The sequence below is a fragment of the Brugia malayi genome (genome assembly GCF_000002995.4).
Source record: "Brugia malayi strain FR3 genome assembly, contig: Bm_v4_ChrX_scaffold_001, whole genome shotgun sequence".
Lineage (NCBI taxonomy): Eukaryota > Metazoa > Nematoda > Chromadorea > Rhabditida > Onchocercidae > Brugia > Brugia malayi.
Window position 1 is genome coordinate 3045318 of NW_025062479.1, and position 23848 is coordinate 3069165.

Sequence of the window (23848 nt, forward strand, 5' to 3'; positions counted from 1 at the left end):
TGAAAAACGAAAGACAATTCACTAATCCTGCTCATCAAATAAGAAATTATTAATTTCATATGAATTAATTTTGAATTGGAGCAAGCACAACGCCACCCGGTCCAGCAAGAGTTGTTTTGCCCATCAAATCATGATCAATCTAAATATTACTTCAGATGAAAATTTTCAGCACTTTTTTTTTAATATAATGATGATTAAATTAAACTGTAATAATCAGAAAATTGAAAAATAATAAATGAATTCAGAATTTACCTGTCTGGCTGCTTGACGTCCTTCATGAATCGCCCAAACTACTAAAGACTGGCCTCGCCGGCAGTCACCAGCGGCATAAATCTTACATTTTGATGTGCTATATCGATCTTTTGCGGTGAAAATATTCGATCGCTTATCCGTTTCTATTCCAAGTTGCTCGACAACAATCTGAAATGTTTAAGTTCGCAAATCAAATGGAACAACTATGTAATACAGGTATAAATGTCCAACAAAACCTAGAAATATTTTTGAATCAATAAATAGAAGTCTGAAAATTATTCAGAAATGAATTAAACTTTTTAGAAAAGAAGAGTTTATTACCTTTTCTGGACCTGTGAATCCCATAGCAAGTATGCATAAATCACATGGCAATTCTTTTTCGCTACCATCAATCTCAGACATTATCCAAGCCCCGTTTTCATCTCTTTTCCAATCAACACGAATCGTTAAGAGACCAATTAAATTTTTTTGTCCGGAACCACTTACATTAACCAGAAATTTCTGCAAAGTGGAAAACTTTTGTTAAATTCATATTTCAAAAATTTTTACTTTTTTCCATATTTTATAAAACTTGTAAATAAAATGCACTTTTACTCATTAACTTCAGCGATAGCAAAATACATAGGGAAGAAACCTTTGTTGATAAACCAAATAGACGTGGATCATCACCCGTGATTTCCTTACGCTCTTCATGTCCATAATCAGTACGAAATATTATCGGCCACTGAGGCCATGGATTATCTGGATATCGTTCATCCGGGGGTTGCGACATTATTTCCAATGCTTGCACACTTTCCGCTCCCTATTTATAACGAAATCTGTTATGAACGATTTTTTATAGTAAGAATAGATTAAGAAAAACATTGGAATATTAAATTACTACATTTCGAATAATATGAAAGCAGACCAATCTTGTACAGGTTGCGATACAATCGGTAGCAGTATCACCACCTCCAAGGATGATAATTCGTTTCCCTTTAGCATCCAGACCTTCCCAGGCATCTTCTTCACCAGCTATAATTCTTTGGCTTTTCTCTAAAAAATCCATTGCAAAACAAATTCCTTTCGCATCACGATTTAAGATCAACAAATCACGCGGTATCGTTGAACCCGTACAAATTAGTATTGCATCATTGTCCTAAAAATTTTTATACGGTAAAAGAAAGTATTGCAAATATGCAAAAATCATTATTTATTACAATTAGCTTTTGTCATTTTCTACCGAATTTTTGAAATGGAAGAATATTGGAAATTGCGGAAACTCCGCAACACAGGTTGCAAAAATGAGATGAAAGAAAATGATATATCATTTACTTTTACTCATAAATATCGACATGAATATAGGCTTAGTCCAAAGAAGTGGAAAAATAACCTTAAGTAAGAAGTCTGCTGAAACGTCTTTACCGATTTCAGTATTTGTTATAAATCGAACACCTTCATCTTCCAGTAATTTGACTCTTCTATCAACAACATACTTGTCCAATTTCATTGTTGGTATACCGTATCTTCAATTATACTAATAATAAAGCAACCATATTATATATGCAATTATACTGACAATAATCAGACCGTTGTGAATTGGAGAGCAGGACAGAACTGTATATGACTACAAATTGATATATATATATATATATTCTACAACAGTACTACTTGCAGCCATTGACCAGAGGTCATTAACTTTCAAGTTAGTTGACGATGGTTCATCCTGGATGCCATAGTCAATACTTTGTTATCTGCCAACTTATTAGCAAGTTTTAGACCTAACCTTAACAAGCCACCTGCATGATTCTTCTTCTCGTATACGACAACTGCATGCCCCACTTTATTCAGCTGTGCTGCAGCTGCCATCCCTGAGAATAATTTTTCAATCTTTTTATTCTTCGTTAATTTAATTACACATCCTACTGCTAAACTACCTGGCAATGAGAACTACCATTATTTGATTTCATCTAAGCAATGTTAAAACTAGCGTTAAGGTTAAAGTTGACAATTCTGAGTATGGTCAGAATGATTATTAAAATAGATTACCAGCTGGACCACTTCCAATAATTGCAATACGTTTGCCGGTACTATAATTTGGTTTTTGCGGTTGCATCCAGCCTTGTAGAAAAGCGTAATCAATGATGGCACATTCGATGCTTTTAATTGTTACGGGTGGTGAGTTGATCGCCAAGCAGCATGCTGACTTAAACATTTTCTGCTTTAATTTAAAATTCTACTTATTCCAATTGCATAATTAATTTGTCATCCTGTCTTTTAATTAGTTCGAACAAATAAAAATCTGTAGCAACTTTAGAGAGGTAGTAAGTAGTATCAGTCTGCTTGTCGTAAAATAAGACTAGATAAATGAATAATGCAAAGATACACTTCATAATTTAATGAATTCAAAGAAATTCTGAATTTAACCTCGCAAGGAGCAGGACAAACACGACCAGTAAATTCTGGGAAATTATTTGTTTGCAAAAGCTGCTCGAGTGCTTGTCGCCAATTCTGCTTGAAGACATAGTCATTCCATTTTGGAATTATGTTCCCAAGTGGGCATCCTGTATTTCCCTGACAGAATGGTACGCCGCAATCCATACATCTAAATTAGATTTGGCAATTATTTAAGTCAACTTAAATTGAAGTCATATAATCTACTAAAAAAATACCTCGCTGCTTGTACACGAATATTTGACCGCACTGCGCCATAATCCGTAATTTCGTTCCAAACTTTTATTCGTTCTTCAACGGGCCGATAAACCACTGTTTGGCGACGATATTTCATGAAACCTCTGCAACAACGTCTTCAATTAGTATATAATAATAATCAGCTACTACTCCTGTTCTTCTTTACAAAGTTAAAGTCAAGTATATACCAGATACATTTCTAATATCATTCAGAACCACAACTAATTAGTATACGAGAAATAACGAATAGTAACTTTTACAGTGGATGTGAGATTCAAATGAATGGAATACAATTGATTAAACAAGAAGAACCTCAGTTTATTTAGTGGTTCATTATTTTTCTTCGAAATATTTAGCATATGAATATTTTCAATATCAATCGTATATTCATTTATATCTTCAATATCTGATTCATCGATATCTGAAGGTTCCTCTTCTTCATCCTCTTCTTCAACTTCCTGTTGTGGGTCTTTTATTTCCTCGAAACCAGTATAATCTTCAGGACGAACAAGTTTTGAATATGTACGATGATGACTTCCAATCTAAGACAAGATCATAATGTTACTTGTTTTTGAAAATATAAATAAGCATAGCTTGTCTAACCTAGACGTCATTATTTTCATTCAAATTTATGCTAGTTAAAAAAAAAAAAAAAAAAAAGACAAGAAATTTGAGTATGAAACTAACATTGGGTACTGAAAGGTGCTTGTTTTTCTCTGTACCAAGGGTCTGGAAATTCTTATATTTCTTAATATATAGGATGGCCAATTAATAATTTCATTAATTCATTGCTAATTTTTTTCTCCTTCAAAACTAATGAATTTTTAAAATTAAATAAAAGTGCATTGGGAACTTTCTTATTGTCATAACTTTTAGGAATTTCGTATTTACCTTAAATAAAACACAAATCATTTTGCGCAAGCTTTATCACTTATAACTTTATAATTTCATTTTTAATTTTTACAGCAAACTTTACACTAACCATTTTTCGTCGTACAGGCTCGACAGCAATTTGCATATCCATTGAGAATTTACGATCTCGTGCAGTTATTGTTTGTGAAAATACCTCATCTTCTATTAAATCCTATTGAGGTGAAATTCTTTAAATTGACTTTTTTTCAAAAAAGTCTCCCAAATTCTGCTACTTATTTACGGTTCTTCATGAAATCAATGATGAACTGCTTTCAAAATAAGCCATTATTAGAATGGCTGACAAAAACACAAAATAAGTGTGAGATGAAATTACTGCCACCAACCTCAGTATCTTTTAGAGCTTCTTGTTTTTCTTTTGCAATTCTGACTGCATCGACTCCTTTGATACGTTCTAGTGCCCGTTTATAATCTTTCGGGAAAACCTTAAAAATTGCTATCAGGAATAAAAATCAGGAAACAAATATTGCCAAATTCGTTACAGTTAGTTTGTAAATTTGAAACTCAAATTTATTGAAGGTCAAAAATCTAATTTATTACATTTTGATGAACAGTTGACAAGTTTTAAAGAAAAAATGATTTTTATAATGTTTACTTTTATAAAATTTTCGCTCTCAATGTTCCAGTCATTTAGGATAGCACTACCAATTTCGGATCCAGTTTCCTGAACAAACATCTCGATCATCTGTTTTACCCATTCCAAGTCTTCATTGTCTGGTTCTTCCAAATCAATTGTTGCCATATTAATGTAGTGGATTAACTGTCCTTTGCTGAAACACTTAAAATCATATCCTGAAACAATAATCGAAAATCTAGTTTAATTTACATATTTTTTTCTCTTTTTTTGCCAGTTCAATCATTTACACTCACTCTGATTATCATTATGACAAATTCGATAATATAAATCAAATAATATATAACCCATTGTAAATGAATGCCAAACCACCCGACATAGCGGCAGCAAAATTTCGTCCAATGCTATGCAATATGATCACTTTCCCACCGGTCATATATTCACAACCATGGTCACCAACACCTTCGATTACAGCATCAGCACCTGAATTACGCACCGCGAATCGTTCACCTGCTACACCGCGGAATAGTGCTAATCCTGAAAATACAGAAACAAGATTGAAATTATGAGAAAAAAAGTGAATAGTTAAACTACATAAAATATAAAAGATAATGACAAAAAAATTGCCTTGAATTTATAGTCTGATAATTTTTAATCGGATCTGAAGATCAGTTTCATCCTTATGCTTCACCTTATAAGCTTTAAAATTAAGACTTGCTATGCAACCCACCTGAGGTGGCACCATAGAGTGCTACATTTCCAATAATTGAATTTTCTTCTGAAGGGAAAGTTGCATTGCGATTAGGATAGATAACGATTTTGCCACCCGATAAGCCCTAAAGTTCATAAAAAAATCAAATGAATCACTTAGATCTTACCACCATTGAAATTAAACTAATAATCAATATATGACTATAAAATGTAAACTATATATAAAGTATTAACCTTTGAAGCCAACAAACTCCAGAAACTATGTTCACATCCTACAACTCATTATAATGGAAATTGAAATCTGTGAAAAGTTAAAAGGAAGATTAACCGCTCTTCCGATCGATACAGAAATGTAAAATTATGTCATAGATATAACTGTATAGGTAGTTAAAATAAAATAAGGAAGCTATATAATTTTCACCTATTGATTTTGTGATTACATTAGTTCTGAACTACGTTTGCAAATGTCTTCAAAACTCCTTCTCAATTGAATTCGATTAATATTGCTGTGGAATGATCGAACCTGATAATTTTAATCGAATTCAATTTAAAAAAAAAAAAAAAATCAATTAAAACTGCAGTATACCAATCACCTTGCCAACGCAGTCATTAGCGTCACCTTCGAGATAAAGTGATACACCTTTCACCAAAAATGCACCAAAACTTTGCCCTGCATGTCCTACGAGATTGATACGAATTGAGCGATCGTTCGATAATCCAGTTTCACCGAACTGTTTTGATATCTATATATAATAAATATATCTATATATAATAAATATATAATAAATAGATTTCTTGCTCTTCATAATTTAATAATAAGTACCGATGTTTTAATGAGTTTAACACTTACGTGATAACTTAATCTAACGCCAAATGCACGATCTGTGTTAACAATCTTGAAATCCTTAAAAAGTTTATGACCACTACGTCCACCATTTTCATCAAACAAATCTTTTGCTGCTTTTATGATTCGTTTCTCCAAATCACTGATATTTACCTCCTGGAAATTATCATATCAGACATACTGTAACTGACAGAATATAGAGCTTTATAATGTTCAATTTTCTTTCTTGAATTTGAAATTAACAAAACCTGTTTAACAGTACTGCCATGAATATCATTGTTCGGGAAAAGTTTCTGAGCATTCAGTAGAATGTTACCAAATTCCAGCATGGTTGCTTTCTTGTTTATTGGACTCGGACTTGCATATAGCAAATCAACACGTCCAATGGCTTCCTGAATTAAAGCTTGTGAGTGGAAATCATCATAACAACATAGAATGAAAAAAGTACTCATAAACAAGATGAATTTGTTGATAAAGATAAAATAAGTTATGCTGGAGATGAAAAAAATAAGTTATACTCTAAATCAAATTACTTGACCAAATTTTGAACTTAGATTAAGCTGATCAAAAAAACTTATGATAATAAGATTTTGTTGAAACAGATATTTGTATATAAAATATTTCCTTTGACACGTTCACTGCTTTAAAAATTTAAACATAATATTGATGATACCTGTAAAGTTCGCAAGCCCAGTTTCGATAAGAAATAACGCACTTCTTCAGCAACCATAAACATGAAATTGACAACATATTCCGGTTTTCCTTTGAATTTTGCTCGTAAAATTGGATCCTAAAAAAATTCACTTCCTTCTTTACAAGATTTCAAATAATCAAAATCATTTACCGAGCTAAAATTTTAGTTAATTCTTTGTTGTTAGATTGAACGAAGTGACCTGAGTAGCAATGCCAACAGGACAAGTGTTCAAGTGGCATTTTCTCATCATTGTACAACCAAGAACAATCAATGGCGCAGTTGACATACCAAATTCATCGGCTCCGAGCAGTGCTGCTATCATTACATCACGTCCTGGAAAAAAAAATTGACAGTTTGTTTAAAATTTAGAAACTATAAAGACCGATCAAAATTTTTTTTGCCAGCGCTTTAGCGGGCGTCAAAAATAACAAATTAACAAATATTTATGTGCAATAATTTTAATCCACTTTAATTCCTCTCGAGAGAATAAAATATCACATTTCAGTGGTAACAGTAAATTTTGCAACTGACCAGTTCGAATCTGACCATCAGCTTGTAAAATGATACGATTCCGTAGATTATTCATACATAGCACTTGATGAGTTTCAGCTATTCCAAGTTCCCATGGTAATCCGGCATGTTTTATTCCGGTCCAACTTAATTTAATCTATTTATTGATTACTTTCCACTGATTTCATTTATAGCGGTAAATAGAAATTTATTGCAATATGCACTGATTTGAGACAAGAGTGATGAAAGAAGAGGTATTTATAAAATTAATTGGATTTAAATGGTTTATTTAGCTTAAACTTCAACAAATTAATTCCTAACATTGTGTTGCTATGATTATCAATTTTCCTTATCAAATATTGTCTTTTCTTGAAGATTACCTTGAAGCACCGGTACCACCGTCGTGTCCTGATACTGTGATATGTTCAGCTTTACCTTTAGCGACACCAGCAGCAATGATTCCAACACCTGCTTCAGAAACTAATTTAACACTAATGCGAGCCAATGGATTCGCACATTTTAAATCATAAATGAGTTGCGCCAAGTCTTCAATACTATAAATGTCATGATGTGGTGGAGGTGAAATAAGACCAACACCCGGAGATGACTTCCGTGTTGACGCTATTTCTATGCTGACCTTGTGACCTGGTAGTTCTCCGCCTTCACCTGGTTTTGCACCCTGGGCAATCTTTATTTGTAATTCATCAGCATTTGCTAAATAAGCGCTGTCCACACCAAATCGAGCTGACGCTATCTGCAATCATCAGTAGTACCTTGTCAGTGATGCTTTTTTACAGCTTTTTCAATAATCGAATACAACTCATCATTGTAAAAGAAAACCTGTTTTATAGCAGATCGTAAATTATATTCTTTGGGTTGATCACTTCTGTATCGTTCTTGTTTTTCACCACCTTCACCGGTATTTGATTTACCACCGATGCGATTCATTGCAATAGCAAGAGTGGTATGAGCTTCCCATGAAATGCTACCAAATGACATAGCTCCTAAATGATAAAAATGGTGAGAAAGTGTCCGATATTCCATTTTACTATCATTCCTTATAGGTTTTTTTTTTTTAGATTTTTATTTTGACTGCAGTTATTTCAACTTAAAATTAATATTTTTACTGAAAAAAAAAAATGTTAAGATTTCAAATAATTTGCATAAAACAATTTGTTGATTTGAATCAGTCTTCAAGAATAGTAAAAACATTCTTTGGAGATTAATTTAGTTTTAGCAATGAATATTTTTGGCTGAAAATTCGAAATTAAACAAAATAAAATTTACCAGTAACAAATCTTTTGACGATTTCTGCAGCAGATTCTACCTCTGATAACGGTATTTGCAATTTTTTACTTGTTTTGATTTCCAATTGTCCACGTAATGTGCACATACGTTGAGCAAGATTAGATGCTGCTGAATATTCATGGAATGTTTTGGGATCATTTAATTTTGTTGCTGCCTAAATGAATAATGATAAGATGTGTCATTAGTTATCCACTTTAAATTACAAAAAGAAATTGAGAGATTCATTTCTATTAAGCAATTATTACTATATAAATCATTTAAAAAATGTGACTGGCACTAGCAAACAAAAAACTTTCATATCAATTTACACTAATTTCAGCATTAAACTTTTTTGTACAAAAAAAGTTATTAAGTAATTTCACTTGTAATTTTGCAATATTTGTTGGTTCATTGATATGTCTTTCACCGCCATCTCGCCAATGAAATATTCCAGGACTGATCAAAGTTTTGCTGTCACCTTAAAATGTTAACTATGATGCATAAGTAGCAAACATACTTTTTTTTCTCTTTTTAATTATGAATATTTTAATCTCGAACAATTTAAACATAAAAAAAAAAAAAAAACAATTGCATATACTTCACTGTAATTTGTATAAAAATAAAATAAACATGCCATAATTGTATTCTTTATCTGAAGCTGCTGGATAAGCATTTCGATGTATACGTAATGCTTCAGCTGCAAGAATTTCAAAACTGGCTCCACCTAAACGTGATACAGTATTTGTGAAGCAACGATCTACAACTTCTGTAGCTAATCCAACGGCTTCAAAAATTTGCGCTCCCTATAAATATGAGAAATTTTGATTAATGAATTAATTGATTATGCAAATGTTTAAATTTCTAACAAAATTTTAATCAATATATTTTAATGACTTAATAATACAGTACCTTATAACTGTGTAAAGTGCTTATTCCCATTTTCGCCATAACTTTGAAAATACCACGCTCGATACCAGCTTTATATCCTTGAAATACCTGTTAAAAAGAAATGTATTTTTGTTTTGTACAAATTAGCAAGTGAATAAATAAACTGATATGCAACAATAAATTTGAAATTTTAAATGAATACCATTAAGAAAAGTAAAATATTTATATAGAAATTTAAAAAAAAAAAAAATTAAACCTGTTCATCATTTATTTCACTATCAAAGAGACCCATATTGCGAAGGCGATGGCATGTTTCATATATTAAATATGGACAAATTGCATCAGCACCGTAACCAAGCAAAACACAGAAATCATGTACAACTTTAACTTGACCCGATTCAACTATCAATGCTACCTCAAATTTATCAGCCATTAAGTTAATCAGTCACGTTTATTGTTAATTAAGATGAAATAGAGTGAGATTTTGAGTATATTGAAAGGATCACAAAATTAATACTAAAATTGCTAGCAATTGAAATCATTAAATATTGCTCAGAATAGTGACGACATCTGACAAAAGTGACAAAACTACCTTCATGCGCAACTGCTGCTTTAACATGCATTGATGAACAGCGCCAAGTGCCAAAAGTGGACTAATTGCTACCAATTGTCGACATACTTTCCGATCAGAAAGTACTATCATCTGATATCCATCGAGTGCTGCCGCACATGCTTCACTACAGATTCGATCCAGGGCTGGTAACAATCCCTGCATTTCATTTTTAACCTAACTTTACGGTCATTATTCTTGTTGTTTCAAAAATATTCCCACAACGCAGTCTCTCTATTTTAAGCTTTTTTTAATCTACTTATAGCGCATTTATGCTTAAGTTGTAATGTTTGTTTTGGATATTTTCATGATTCATTTGTTTTGAAAATCAATAAAATACATTATTTAATATCAACTATTTTAGCATTTTTCTCCTGAGAAGAAATCATTGTCATAGTTTTTGTTACAGATATTATAAAGATTTGAAATAGAAAATAGTAAAACCTTAGAATCATGTTTGGTGGGATAAACAACATCAATCACTTTTGTTCGCCATCCTTTATAGGTTGTGCGTTTCAAAACCTGCAAAGTTGACAAATTATCTCACAAATCCTGTACACCTCTGAATAATATATAAAAATAATTAATTTGGTTTGACTTGCAATACTTTGCTTGCATTTTGCTACCAATGAAATTCGATCTGAGAATGAGTATCAATGTTTTTTTATCGAAGGATAACTTAGCATATTAATACTTTCAAAAAATATTTATGCTATGAGTACTTCCAAATCGACTAGAGATAAGACTGGTTGTTCTAGGATCAATCGTTCTTCCAATTCTTCCATTGGTTCTAGCAAATTAGATTCAGGTCCCACAGGACACCTGAGTGACATCACAATCTGTTCTCGAAACGGATCAATTGGTGGATTCGTTACCTAGTATATGTTTGTTGCACATCATGATCATGATCATAACAAGAATTTAGCTAAGATCATTCCAATTCGCAGGAAAATATGCGATTTCAAAGAGCTCTCAGAAAGAATTGGAAAGTCATTAAGTTTAATAATGCATTTCATCTTTTTCACTATGATTTACTATTCAGCCTACAAAAATTTCATGGATTCATTTATCTTCCGTTTTAATGAAACTGAACCATATTTCACAATCAGAAAAAACGTGATATTTCATCAGTTAATCAATATCTCAGTAGTGCTAACAGATGATAACAAAATTCGAAGAGAAAAAATTATCAGCGACACTTCTCACAAATCAATAAAATACAAAATAATTGTAAACCTGTGCAAAAAGTTGTTGAAAATATGAAAAGATTTGTGGGCTATAATCAGAAAGACATGCTAAAGCTGCATCGTTTCCCATTGAACCTAATGCTTCCTTCCTAAAAAATAAACGTATTCATTTGCAACTAATTTTTTAATAACAAATTTAGATAAACAACAAAAAAAAAAAAAAATAGTGTTAAAAACAAATTTTAAGAGCCCAAATGATAAATTAGCTATGTTCTAATGAAAGATAGAAAATATTTTCCATTATTATAAAATAAGGTTAAAGCTATCTTTCAGTTTTCTTCTTTTCTTGAAAAATTTATTGTTCATTTTCTTTTCTTTGGTGTTTAACTGAATCTGAAGTATTTTAATTTACTAAATGTAACTTTCTACTCTTTCTTAATAATATAAGTTTCCTTAATAATAAAACTTTTTTAGGAATTTCCCTTACAACTAAATACGTTAACTTGTTTTAATTATGTAACTTATACATATGTTCTTTCAACTTACTTTTCAATAATCATTGGTGCAATAAGCATAGCGAATGAATCTGGTGTGTATGAAAATGCCATGAGACGTCGATCTTCATCCAGATGGAAATCTCTGTGATGTTTCTTCGATATCCGATGATCACTATCTTCATTCCATTGAAATTCTAGCTCGCGTTTTATCAGGTACTCATTCGTTATAGCACCATGTGATAACTTTAAATAATATTTTTATTTCCTTTTTATTCTAGTGTAAAATTTTACTATCACCATTTGTTTATCTCATTTTAATGTCACACAATTGATTATTTATTAGAATAAGTCTTGCTGAACACAGAAAATCATTTCCTAAATTATTCCTCCTTACTTTTTATTTTATGTTTTTGATCTTCAGATTTGATGACTTTAGATTTGATTTTTAGGGATAAAATAAAGCATCAAAATTATTTGTATGCTAATGAAAAATATTTTCTATATTTTAATTTTAATAGATTTTTTTCGAAGTTTCTTTAGCTTAAAATTATAGCCGTTTAGTTGAGAAAAATTATGCAAAATTCAGAGTACCACATCGTTTCTGCGAAGTTGATCGAGATATATTCGAGCCGAACTGAGTTTTTTGTGTGGTCGTGAAAGAGCTATTCGTAGCTTCAAATCATTGTCTTCTTCAATTTTCTTTTCTACGGTATCCACAAGTAACATACGACCAGATCGTAGCCTATCCTGAAATAATGCAATAATATATACTGATAAACTATACACTTAATAAACGATTGATTAGTGGATTATCGACTACAAATTCGAAGAAAATTTCAATGCAATTTTAATGAACGAAATCTGCCCTTAATTCACCGTTTCAAATAAGTATTTATTAGCCTTAACCGATTTCACATATTTACCGAATTCGAAAATATCTGGTGATTTCTCATTAATTTGAAAAAAGATTGAGCGTAAACAATGGACAATAATAGAACTGTGAAAAGAAAAGATCTTTTTTTTTTTTTTTTTTTCAAATTTTTTAAACATACACTCATAATTATGCTTTTAAAAAATCATGAATTAATCAGGAATTACTACGATCAAATGCATTTCAATATATTAAGTCTAATTGTGGAATAATTACGAGAGTATAATTATGATTGTAATTAATGGATAAGTTACTTGAACTTTGTCCCCGATATTCACATCTACAATTTTCTGAGCTTGTAACATTACAGCATGCAAAGAATGCTTTCAGTTCTTACAATATGAGATGAAGGCACTACTAACGGAACATGATAAGATAAATTTTCATTAAAATGTAATAATTTCAAGCTAATTAACCAGCTCTTCTAGAAGAAAGAAATTAGATTAAAAGATTTAATGTAATCATAAAAGCTTGTTTTGATTAGCATATTCCCAAATTTAATAGATACAAAGAACAAAAAAGAAAAAAATGATCAAAAATTTTAAAAAATCTAATTTAAAAATTCATTCATAAATTGGAATTATGAGTAAATGTACTGCCCTTGAATTATGTCACTATTATTTTGTAATAATATCCCGCAACAATATTTCAGTAAGTGCTACAGCATTTAAAAATCAAATGGTAGAATTTGTGTTATTAATGAAGAAAGATCTTAAATAAAATTAAATGTAAGCCATTAATCATTAAAATAACACGTCTGTAAGCTTAGTTAGCCGTATGTAGAATAATTATTTAAAATGCTTATGGTTATAGTTTCATGTTGCTTCCATTGGCAATTTAATTTTCTTTTAACAATTAAGACAATTTATTTTGCACTGTTACGACTTAAACTATCGTATCGCTGTTAATTAGCCTTAACTTTGTGTACTAATTATTAAGGATGTTCGAATATTTCTTCAATTTGATATTTATTTTTTGAAATTTTAGTAACATCAATTTCAATAAATTTAGTTATAAAAATTAACAATACTTGCATAAAATTCACCATAGTGTACCTAGTAAAACGCTTACCTGATCAACGATATGGTTAGACTACTTAAGCAACTATCAGCATATTTCATCAATTTTACTATTTTACTTATTATTATAAATAGTAAAATGTGAAATTACATTCATCAGTTACTTTGTTTGCTATTGATAATACTTTTCCGATGAAGAAAGTATTATATCAATTAATGACAGTTATAACAGTTAAATATTTGCTGATCTGATAATAAAAGTTAAAATTGAAATGATCTGATTCTAATTAATATTAAGAGTTGTGGAAATTGATGAAAACTTTTTTAATATATGGAAGATTTACTTACATGGCTTTTTTTAACTATCATCAGGACCGTCAACGCTATCTGAAAAATTGTCACAGTATTCAATAACTTTTTATTGTCATCATAAATGAGGAGGCTTATCAAGAATTCTTTCTACCAATAACTCAAGCTGTGCAATTTTTTCAGAAGTATTACGATTTTTTCTACATTCTTTTGAAGTTTGTGAAAATATAGTTGAAATAATTTTTGGCAAATTTCATTAATCTTTCTGATTTCATTTTGAATTATAATAATTTGTTTTTGAAAAGTGAGTAAACTACTACTAATATTAATAAAAGCTATTTCTTCGAGTTTATGTATAAACTCATCTTTTGTATTATTTCAAAAATCTCATGTTATTATTGGTTTTGAATTTAAGTTTGAAAATAGTTAACAATTATTATTTATTTATAATTAGATTATTTGCTTGGTAGTTTTAGCAATATTTACTACATTCAATTTTAGAATAAATTATTGTAATAAATTTAGTAATGCAAAAATGCATTTTATGTTTTTTTCCGATTCCATCTTATTTTTTTTTTTATTTTCATGATTTTTCCTTATTTTATAAATTTCTTTCTTTTATTATTCTGGAAAATTTCACTACTTCTAAAACTGTGCTGAAAAAAAAAAGGATTAATAATAATTGAAAATCAAAAGTTGACTTTTTTCGGTTAGTTATTTCAAATTATTTATTTTCTTGCTTATTTTAAAACAGTTTTTGAAAAGAAGAAAAGAAATAAATTGCACTTATTACAAATAAAAGAGGAAACATTAAAAATTCCCTATAAAAAAATAAACTTTTCAAAATGTTATGCTTAACAAAAGAAAAAAAAAACGATTAAAAGAAGTGATTTATTTTTCTGTGAACGTCTATAATTATAAAATTTACCAAACTAAGTCATTAAATTAAACATTGTTGTTCCGAAAATGAACAATAATTACCATTTCTATGTAATCATTAATTATATTGCAAGAAATATCTATTTGAACTATTAAATGATTATACTCAAAACTACAAACAAGTTTATTAGTTGGTTTTCGCCCCTCTTTTTTGCCTTGTTTTAATTAATATATAAAGAATAATGAAACAAGCTCTTTTTTAAATATTTCGAGTATAAAAAAAGAAGCAAACAGAATTTAAATCGAATGTGATAGATTTGCCAAGCAAATTTTGAAAATATCTCAAACTTCAATAATTTCATAATAAGCAATAAACAAATGATCCTTGAAAAAGAATTCATTTCAAATAAATCAATAATAACTTGTTCTCAACACAACTGCCAAAAGTTTGAAAAAAAAAAAAAAAATAATAATAAAATGGCAACTTAGGCATTGCAGTCAAATTATGTGTTATCATTTTTTTTTTCTTTTTTTAAATAACATTTGATTCATTCGATGATATAAAACAAAGAAATGTCATATTTTTACCTTTTACATTGTGTCAAAGATTTTAAGTTAAAAATGCAAAAAACTTAAATGAAATAAACGAAGTTTTTTAAATTTGAGAAATGTTTGGTTGAATTTAACATTTTTACCATGTAACTATGCATTTGATTTCATATTAAACAGTAAATGAGAAAAGTGCTAAAAGATGCTTTGTATGTAAATGCAATTGGTGGACTGAATATTAAACGATCATTCAGGTAATTGTTATAATATGAAGAACTGTAATGCTACCTGGCTGATATCAAAGATGTGATAAGATTCATCAATACTTATCCTAATATTATCATATATCTATATCGGTTGAAATTATTTCATTTTAAGTGCTTCTAAACGTTGCTATGAATTTATAACATTTCTTAGTTAATTTGAAATATGAACATTCAACATTTTAGTTCTGCTATGATTATAAAAATTTATTTGCCTTTAAAATTTCAAAATATATCTTACTAAGTGGTAATTACTTCGTAACAGAACTAGTTTTTCTTTAAATAATTTCTCATTTGTGAAGTATTTACAATATGTAATGAGAAATGAATTATTTAGAAGAAACAATATGAGTACAGATGTAAACTTTTTCCCCTCTTTTATACGTATGCTAAATTATCATATCATGAAGCTAAAAGCAGATTTGTCAAAAATTGAAATATGTTGTATACAGATGTTGTTTATCTAAAATATGGCTTTATTTTAAGAACACTGAAACGGCAAGAAAATAGTTATTGAAATTATTATGTTCCGCTTATAATATCTGGCTGATAATTCATAAACCTGTATCCTGTACAATTATCAAATATGGATTAAAAATATGGAAATAATATTAATCATTTTTCTATGAAAAAAAAAAAATTAAAAATGTTCAATAAAAATTTTCAAAAATTCACTTCAGTGATTTTTTTTTTTTTTTTTGAAAAAAAAAAGTGAATTGAAGAATTATTATAGAAAAAAATTCCTCAGAACGTCATTTATATGTTTTACTTTAAAGAAAGTTTTATTTGTGAAAGAAATTCTTAATAGAATCATTACATCGAGCAAAAAAAGAAGTTTATTTCTTTTATCCAATTAACTGTGCATCGCTAGCGGTCATAAAATGGATATGCATGTCTACTTTTATGTTTATCTAAAATTATTTTGATATTGTATATTAGTAATTCAGAGCTATCTAACAACTGTTGCCTAATTAACGAATAATTTGATAGCTAAATTATTTCCATGCTTTTGTTTCAATAATAAAACCATGCTCATAGATAGCATTATATTACAAATAATTTTGTTTCATAAAAAATTATTGTGATGAATTTGCTGAATAGAAAAGACCAGTCGTATTTGTACAAAGTTAAAAAAAATATCAAAATTCATAGCACATTACAATTGTGTAGTGATATTTAAGTGAAAATTTTTTCTATCTAGCTCTTTACTTTTATATGTAAGTAATCTTCCGTATGAAAATCTTTACATATATTTCCGGAATAATAAACTTACACAAATAAAAAAGGCTCAAATTCTGTGGCATTAATAAAGTTAATAAAAAATAAAAATGTTTGCAAATATGTAACAAGTTTCAGATGCATTGAATAAATAAGAAGTGCCAAAATGGATTCTATATTTGAATCGAACACACCTTGGATATTTCATTAAGCTATTCGGATAGCTACATTTTGAATTCTGCCTTCCTTCTTATCTCATTTTGTTCAGTCATTCTTTACGCATGCATCCATTCACCATCACAGTTATTTTATTCTTCTCTTCTAGCTATTATATGCAAGCTTGTGCGCGAATTTCAGGTAAGCGAATTTCAGGTTGCACTCCTCTTTAAACATAAATTAAAAGAAAAAAAAAAAGTCCTCCTGTGGAATTATCAAATAATGAAAGATAAGATAAAAAGCTTCAGTATTTGTTCAAAAAATTATTAACGAAGGAAAATTATTTTACAGTAAATTAAGCTAGTAATGTATGTGATAAATAAAGGATATTGAAAGCACTTAAATCTTGTATTTAAATCAAATTATTTTGTCGTTCTCGCAAAAAATAGTATTCTACGTTTTTTTCTTTTTTTTTTTTTTTTTTTTTAATATCAGGTGATATCAAGATACAAATTAGTAAGAGGTTGAAAAAAAAAGCTTAGAAAATTGGTGTAATTAAAGCTAAAATAGTCATTGTTTTTGAAAATTAAAAATTGATTTTTTTGCCTGATCCTAATAAAAACTAATAAAAAATGAAACTAATAAAAAACGAAAACTAAAAAATTAAAAAAGTAAGTAAAATTTTTTTTAAAAAAAAGTTAGGAAATGAGGAAAATGATTTATATAGTCTTCTTGCTGCCTTTTCTGTTTTTGTTGACACACACAAAAATTATAAAACAAACAAACTGTTTCAAAGCAATGCAATCTAAATTTTAGCTTCTTGAGTGATAGATTTCGCTGAATGAACATGTAAATAGTATCTAGGGTTATTTCAGACAGAAAAAATTTCATCGTAATTGTGCTCTCAGTACGATGACACCTTTACTTTCACTTTTTGTATGAATAAAATTTGTAGATAGATTGGACTACAGCGATATCAGTTTGCATGGGAAACGATCAGATGAAGAAAGTAAAGCAATTCATTTCATACGATCACATTTGGGTATTATGCGATTTGGTAAACGTAATAAAGCGCAATTTGATACTACACATATCGATAACCGAATTGATTTGGATCACATAATGCGTCAAAATGATGAAAGCAGTATCATTAACAACAGTAATGATTACAGTAATTCTTACGTTAAAGCAACCTTATTTGATTCTATTAATTAATCTTTTGATGCTAAAATCAAGTAAGAGAAATAATAACATTGTATGCGAATAAAGATCGGGAATTATAAATAATTTAAATTTATCGTAATAAAATATTTCATTTGTTTGGCGTCAAAATAGATCTGTATTATATAACTAAATTGATTACATTGCATACATAATTAAATGATCTTTAATTTGTCAAATTATTTAATTAAATTTTAATTATTAATTGAATTCTTACAATTTCTTTTTTCAATTTATCAAATATTTCTTACATAAAAATTATAAGCTTGAAAGTAATTACAAAAAAAAAGAAGATTTCACTCATAAATTTTGGTAAAAAAAAGTATCCTAAATTCATAATTCTTATAAAAGCAATGCAATAATATATTTTTATCAAAAGTATAATCAATTGAGTGTTAACTTGCATATTTGCCGCAACTTTTTTTTTGGCAAATTTCACTTGGTACTATTGATTTCACCTAAATTTTAATAATATTCTAATATGAAATTTCATCCATTCCATGAGTATCAATATTTTTCAAAGATATATTTTTTATGCTACATTTATATATACATATATAGTTTAAACTTACTTTATTTTGTTTATTTAACGTATTCTTTTAAAAGACACTTAGCATTATAAATTGACTCTGCCCGCATGATTTCATTTATAGGAGAGTAGCAACGGAAACATGAAATAAAAACGTTTTTACCCCATCTTATGAAGAAAGTACAATGGTACAGGAATGATATTTCCATTTTCATTAAGTTCAATATTAAATTTGTTATTATAACAAATATTCGAAGAATATCCTAATGTCCAATCATCGCTTTCATTTATCATCCTGATGACTTTCTTCCCTGTTATTTTTCTATTCCTGATTTCCTTTAATAAATGATGACCTTTGCTAACGTAAAGCATTCTCTATTCGTCTAAGATAATCTAAAATTAAATGAATTTTAGATTATTGCTTATTACTTATTGATAATTGTATTACTACAGCTTCAAAACCTCAACTCAATATATACATTTTTCATGCTTGCAGGATCGTTAAGAAAGATTTTAATTGCGAAAATGTGATGAAATAACGAATCAAAACCATAGTTCTGTCATCATTACTATTATTTATAATGCTATCATTACTGTTATTATTTATTCCTGCTATCAATTTATTATCTTCATCACCATTGTTATTTTTTATTATTATTATTTATCATTTTTATTAACAACTGATATTTATTATTAATTATTATTATTATTGTTACTATTGTTATTATTACTTACATTATCGTTTATTATTATTAATTATCATTAGCAATAGTTATTATTTTTATGTTTTCTATTTTGATTGTTACAGTGACGCAGGATATCTAAGATTTTTTCTGAATCTTTATGCATTGCATGTCTTTGTAATCCTTCTTCGGTAAGTGTTTACTTGACTAAGTTGAGTAAGTTGTGTTTCAGTTATAAGTTTAAGAAATTATTCTCCAGCCTTACTCACAGATCTGAATAACGAAACACTAAATGCAATTAGATCAGATTATTATAACAGATTATATACAAAATAGTTAACAACTAATTAGTACAGTTAATAAATTATAGAGCAAAATAAGAGATCTCAAATTTGAGCAGTATTTGCAAAGTATTTGAAAATTTGAAAAAAAAATTTAATAATGAAATATTTAATAATATCCAACCTTTCGGATGATATTTTCCTCTTCCAAATCTGCTATGCCTACTTCGCTGGCCAAAAAAATGTGCTCATCCTTAGTGATGCAGAAACGAGCTGGTCTTAGACCATTTCGATCCAGAATTGCTCCAACATAACGTCCATCCGAAAATGTCATTAACGCTACAATGTTTTTTCTTACTAAAATATCAATGAATCAAAAATAACCAATGAAGAGTTATTTTTATTTTTTCAATAAATTTAGCATACAAAATGATTATAAACTAATACAATCTTTTAAATATGGAAAATATACCTGGTCCATCCCATGGCTCCATTAACATTGCAGCCCATCTGTAGAATGCCCGTTTTTCGGGAGCCATTTCCTAATCAAAGATAGTTAATTAAAATTTGCTTTCATTTAACTCTAATTAATTGTAATTCCAATTTCTACTTTGTGTTGACTTGTTATCTGCAAAATTTAATCTTAGTATAGATTCTTCAAGAAAAAAATTAATATTATGCTTTTGAACTATTTTAATATGAGATATGCTTTTGTTCAAGTGCATTTGATAAAAAAATCTAAATTAGTAGCAGACTGAACAAAATTGTTTAGGGCCAAAACAATTTGTTTAGACGAAGAGCAGTTTTTAACAGCAATTTTTAGACAGTTAATTTTTAGTGAGAACGAAGATGATTTAAAATATCTATTTTTATACAATTGTTATCATTAGATAACTTATCAAAACAGAAAATTACGGAACATTAAATATCTTTTAATTCCGCGATTCCTAATCCAGAATTTATCGAAATCTGCTCTACTCGATATTGAAGTATTTACGGTGACACTGCGCAGTATCTTAGAGACTGTCACTAAGGCTATTTTACAATGTGCAGTCTGATCATTTTAAAGAAATTGGAACATAAAAGGAAATAAAAAGTTGAACAATTCAATTTCCTCTTTATAAATCTTAAAAACTTTTCCTTGCTCAACCCAAAAAATAAAGCGAATTAGTATTAATTCTAGCTATTTATCTCATTTCAAAACTACCTCGTCATTTTCCCAAGCTTCTGGAACCATTGTCATTGCTGCTTCTGGCAAGGAACGGTTACCAGCTTTCACCAAAAATTCTAACACATTGTCAAAACACCCCGAATCCGACATATCACGTTCGACCACCGGATATCTAAAACATTGAAATCATTAGGAACAAAAATTTTCTTGACAAAGATTTTAAAAAAACCTCTCAGAATCCTTACTTAATTTAATGTAGCACTTATATAACTCATCTTTCACATATTTATCATAAAAATAAAGAAATTACAGTTTCTGAAGATTATTGCCATATGCGTGACTTCTCATAGTGCCTTCACGTGCATGCATAAAATTGACATTTCCACGTAGAGTATTAATTTCACCGTTATGAGCAACCATCCTGTACTTTTAAAAATATATCACTGAGAAGCAAAATTTACAAATTATAATAACTAAATGAATCTATGATATTATCAACTTGAATTTTATGATCTGTTTGAATGTAATATGATTCGAAACGTATTTTAAATATTATTTTGGAAAAATTTTAATGTTAGCAATAAAGGACACTAATTTCGATTATTACGAAAGAGTTGCGCATAAAAGAAAAATTCTTGGGAATCAGTAAGCGATTGTACTCATCTTTTATTTTTATTCTGAACATTATTAATATTAACCGATATGGTTGTGCTCTACACCATGATGGAAATGTATTGGTTGAAAAACGACTATGAACCATTGCCATATGTGATACATATTCCGGATTTGTCAAATCAGAATAATATTCATAGAGCTGATTCGGTGTAAATTGTCCCTAAAATTCTGATAAAAGGAAAGAAGCATATTAATCACTGCAGCGTGCTTGGTTATCATTTTTGTATATTTCTGGTCACTCGTATCTCAAATACTACTGAATTCAGATTACACAGAATTTTGTTAGGATAGAACAGAACAAGAAATTTTCGTGATTTATCACAAAATATTTGGAACCATTCACATAAATAAAACACTGATCTCTGACTAACCTTATAAACAATTGTTGAAGTGCTGAGAGATACAACATAACACTCAATTTTTTGTTTAGCTAATTGTACTACAGCTTGTTTTCGCAACACATAAAGATTTCGCTGAAACAGTTCCGTATCGGCAGCAGCATACGGTGCTGTAACAAATACCTAAAATCAAGAACAATTGTTTAATAATCTGTAACCTGAAAATGAAAAGTAAAATTTTAGGAGGAAAATTTACCAATACTTTAAAAAAAGCAAATATATTCAACAATCTACGAGAAAAGAAGATGATAGAAAATGGTAATCGCACCTGCCGTATGCATGGCTCTGTTTTACGTGCTTCAGCTCCAATTTTTCCCGAATTTGTTTGTAATTTGCGCCAAGTAATTACTTTCAAATTGCAGCCTTTAGCCAAATCTGTGAATGCTTCAATAGCTTGTTCGTATGAGTCATTCTTGAGAAAGAGCAAACCTGTCGCATATTCACCAACTGGAGGTAATTCGATTCCTTCGTCATTGCTACAATGGAATTTTGAGACATCGTAGTAAAAGATTAATATAAATCAGAATTATCACCACATATCACCTATTCGATAAACACACTTTGCATTAAATGCTAATTGGAAAGACTCAGAATTTAAAACAAAAGGCGAAATTATGATATTTAGCCACTTTCTGAGATCATTCCGGTACAACATATCCGGTATAGCAGTCATTACGCCTGCACCATCACCGGAATCGTTATCACAAGCGCAAGCTCCACGATGTGCCAAACGTTGAAGCATCGTTCGTCCATCGCATAAAATCTGGAAATCTGGAAAATGTGAAACAATTCGTTCAAAATTTGTTCCTAAGCTTCAATAATTAAAATTGGACAATTACTTGATTGTAATTTTGGGTGATTTTAAATTTGATTTAAAAATATTTCTTCTGCTACTGACAACAAGGGGAAAGAAAAATTGAAACAGAAGCTTATTTGAAATTTAAAATGAAAAAAATATTTAGAAAAATTATTTTTACTCGATGAGTAGCGATACCGCGTATTGATGCCACAAAGCCAACTCCACATGATTCTTTTTCTAAATGCGGAATATAAAGGCCATCACTTTTTACTTTTTCCAATTGTTCGATGCTTAGTAGAACCATAATTTTTTAATTAAAGTATCTATAAAAAATCGCCGATGATTGTATTTAACCATAATTCATTATTTTGTCCGAAAATATCGATGAACTGATAAACAAGATGCTATAACTGCTTGTAGATTTTCACTTGTTTATTATTTAAATCTTTAAGAATATTGCGAACTGTTAATTACATTAAAGCTACCAAATTTCAAAATGGTATGCAAAAAAAGATTCTTTTAGCATTTTCGCCCAGCTTTTATTACATTTAATCCATCATAATCCTCATTGAGTTTTCAACATTCTTGCAAACATCCTTTTTTGGTACAATTTTTGTACTGAAATATTCATTAGTTTTAAAGTAGAATTGAAATACTTATAAATTTTAATCGAAGTTTGGAATATTCAAATTTTGAAGCAATGAAGTACGATGACTATATTCTTCCTTTTATGTAATTGATGTAATAAACAAGCTTTAGATTACATGTCACTTCCTAAAACTATCTTTCTGATTTTCAGTTGACTAAAAACATAAAAGATCAAAACATAGTAATAGCGACGAATTAAAAATAATTTTTTTCTTTCTCTCATTAGGTACTTCTCATGTTATATATTCCGGAAATTTGCAGAAATTGATCTTATTAAGCTCAAATTCAAATGAGATATCATATGCTAAGCGTTAATGAAATTTGCGCTTAACTAAAATTTGCAATTCTATGGCTCCATAACGTTTACTTTTTTTTCAAATTTCGTTCTCACTTTTTAGCTTGAATTGCTTTAATGAAAGTTAGGCATATTTATGTTAAAGTTGTGAAATTTCGGGAACTGCTAGC

General features: G+C 29.1%; 2 protein-coding genes across 2 annotated transcripts; one reads left to right on the forward strand and one right to left on the reverse strand.

Annotated features, from left to right (window-relative positions):
• Positions 1 to 64: 64 nt before the first annotated feature.
• Positions 65 to 23039, reverse strand: Bm6227 (Uncharacterized protein; the record flags this gene model as incomplete). Its single annotated transcript, XM_043073404.1, has 45 exons — positions 65 to 139; positions 253 to 420; positions 574 to 753; positions 887 to 1054; positions 1160 to 1390; positions 1625 to 1757; positions 2018 to 2102; positions 2281 to 2437; positions 2659 to 2836; positions 2904 to 3026; positions 3235 to 3464; positions 3610 to 3651; positions 3905 to 4006; positions 4179 to 4277; positions 4448 to 4622; positions 4774 to 4963; positions 5157 to 5262; positions 5731 to 5880; positions 5988 to 6134; positions 6230 to 6373; positions 6655 to 6771; positions 6875 to 7008; positions 7207 to 7331; positions 7566 to 7939; positions 8026 to 8189; positions 8473 to 8647; positions 8856 to 8950; positions 9107 to 9275; positions 9382 to 9468; positions 9617 to 9775; positions 9953 to 10129; positions 10415 to 10492; positions 10693 to 10845; positions 11207 to 11306; positions 11704 to 11897; positions 12246 to 12401; positions 19877 to 20031; positions 20165 to 20234; positions 20900 to 21035; positions 21174 to 21284; positions 21562 to 21698; positions 21910 to 22059; positions 22205 to 22412; positions 22563 to 22699; positions 22914 to 23039. The coding sequence occupies 45 exons, from the start codon at positions 23037 to 23039 to the stop codon at positions 65 to 67; spliced, it is 6570 nt and encodes a 2189-aa protein (XP_042929338.1).
• On the forward strand, positions 17155 to 18193 carry Bm14284 (Uncharacterized protein; the record flags this gene model as incomplete). The annotated part of the gene is made up of 2 exons (XM_043073405.1): positions 17155 to 17179; positions 17934 to 18193. 2 exons carry the CDS (start codon positions 17155 to 17157, stop codon positions 18191 to 18193), a joined length of 285 nt encoding a protein of 94 aa, XP_042929339.1.
• Positions 23040 to 23848: the final 809 nt, after the last annotated feature.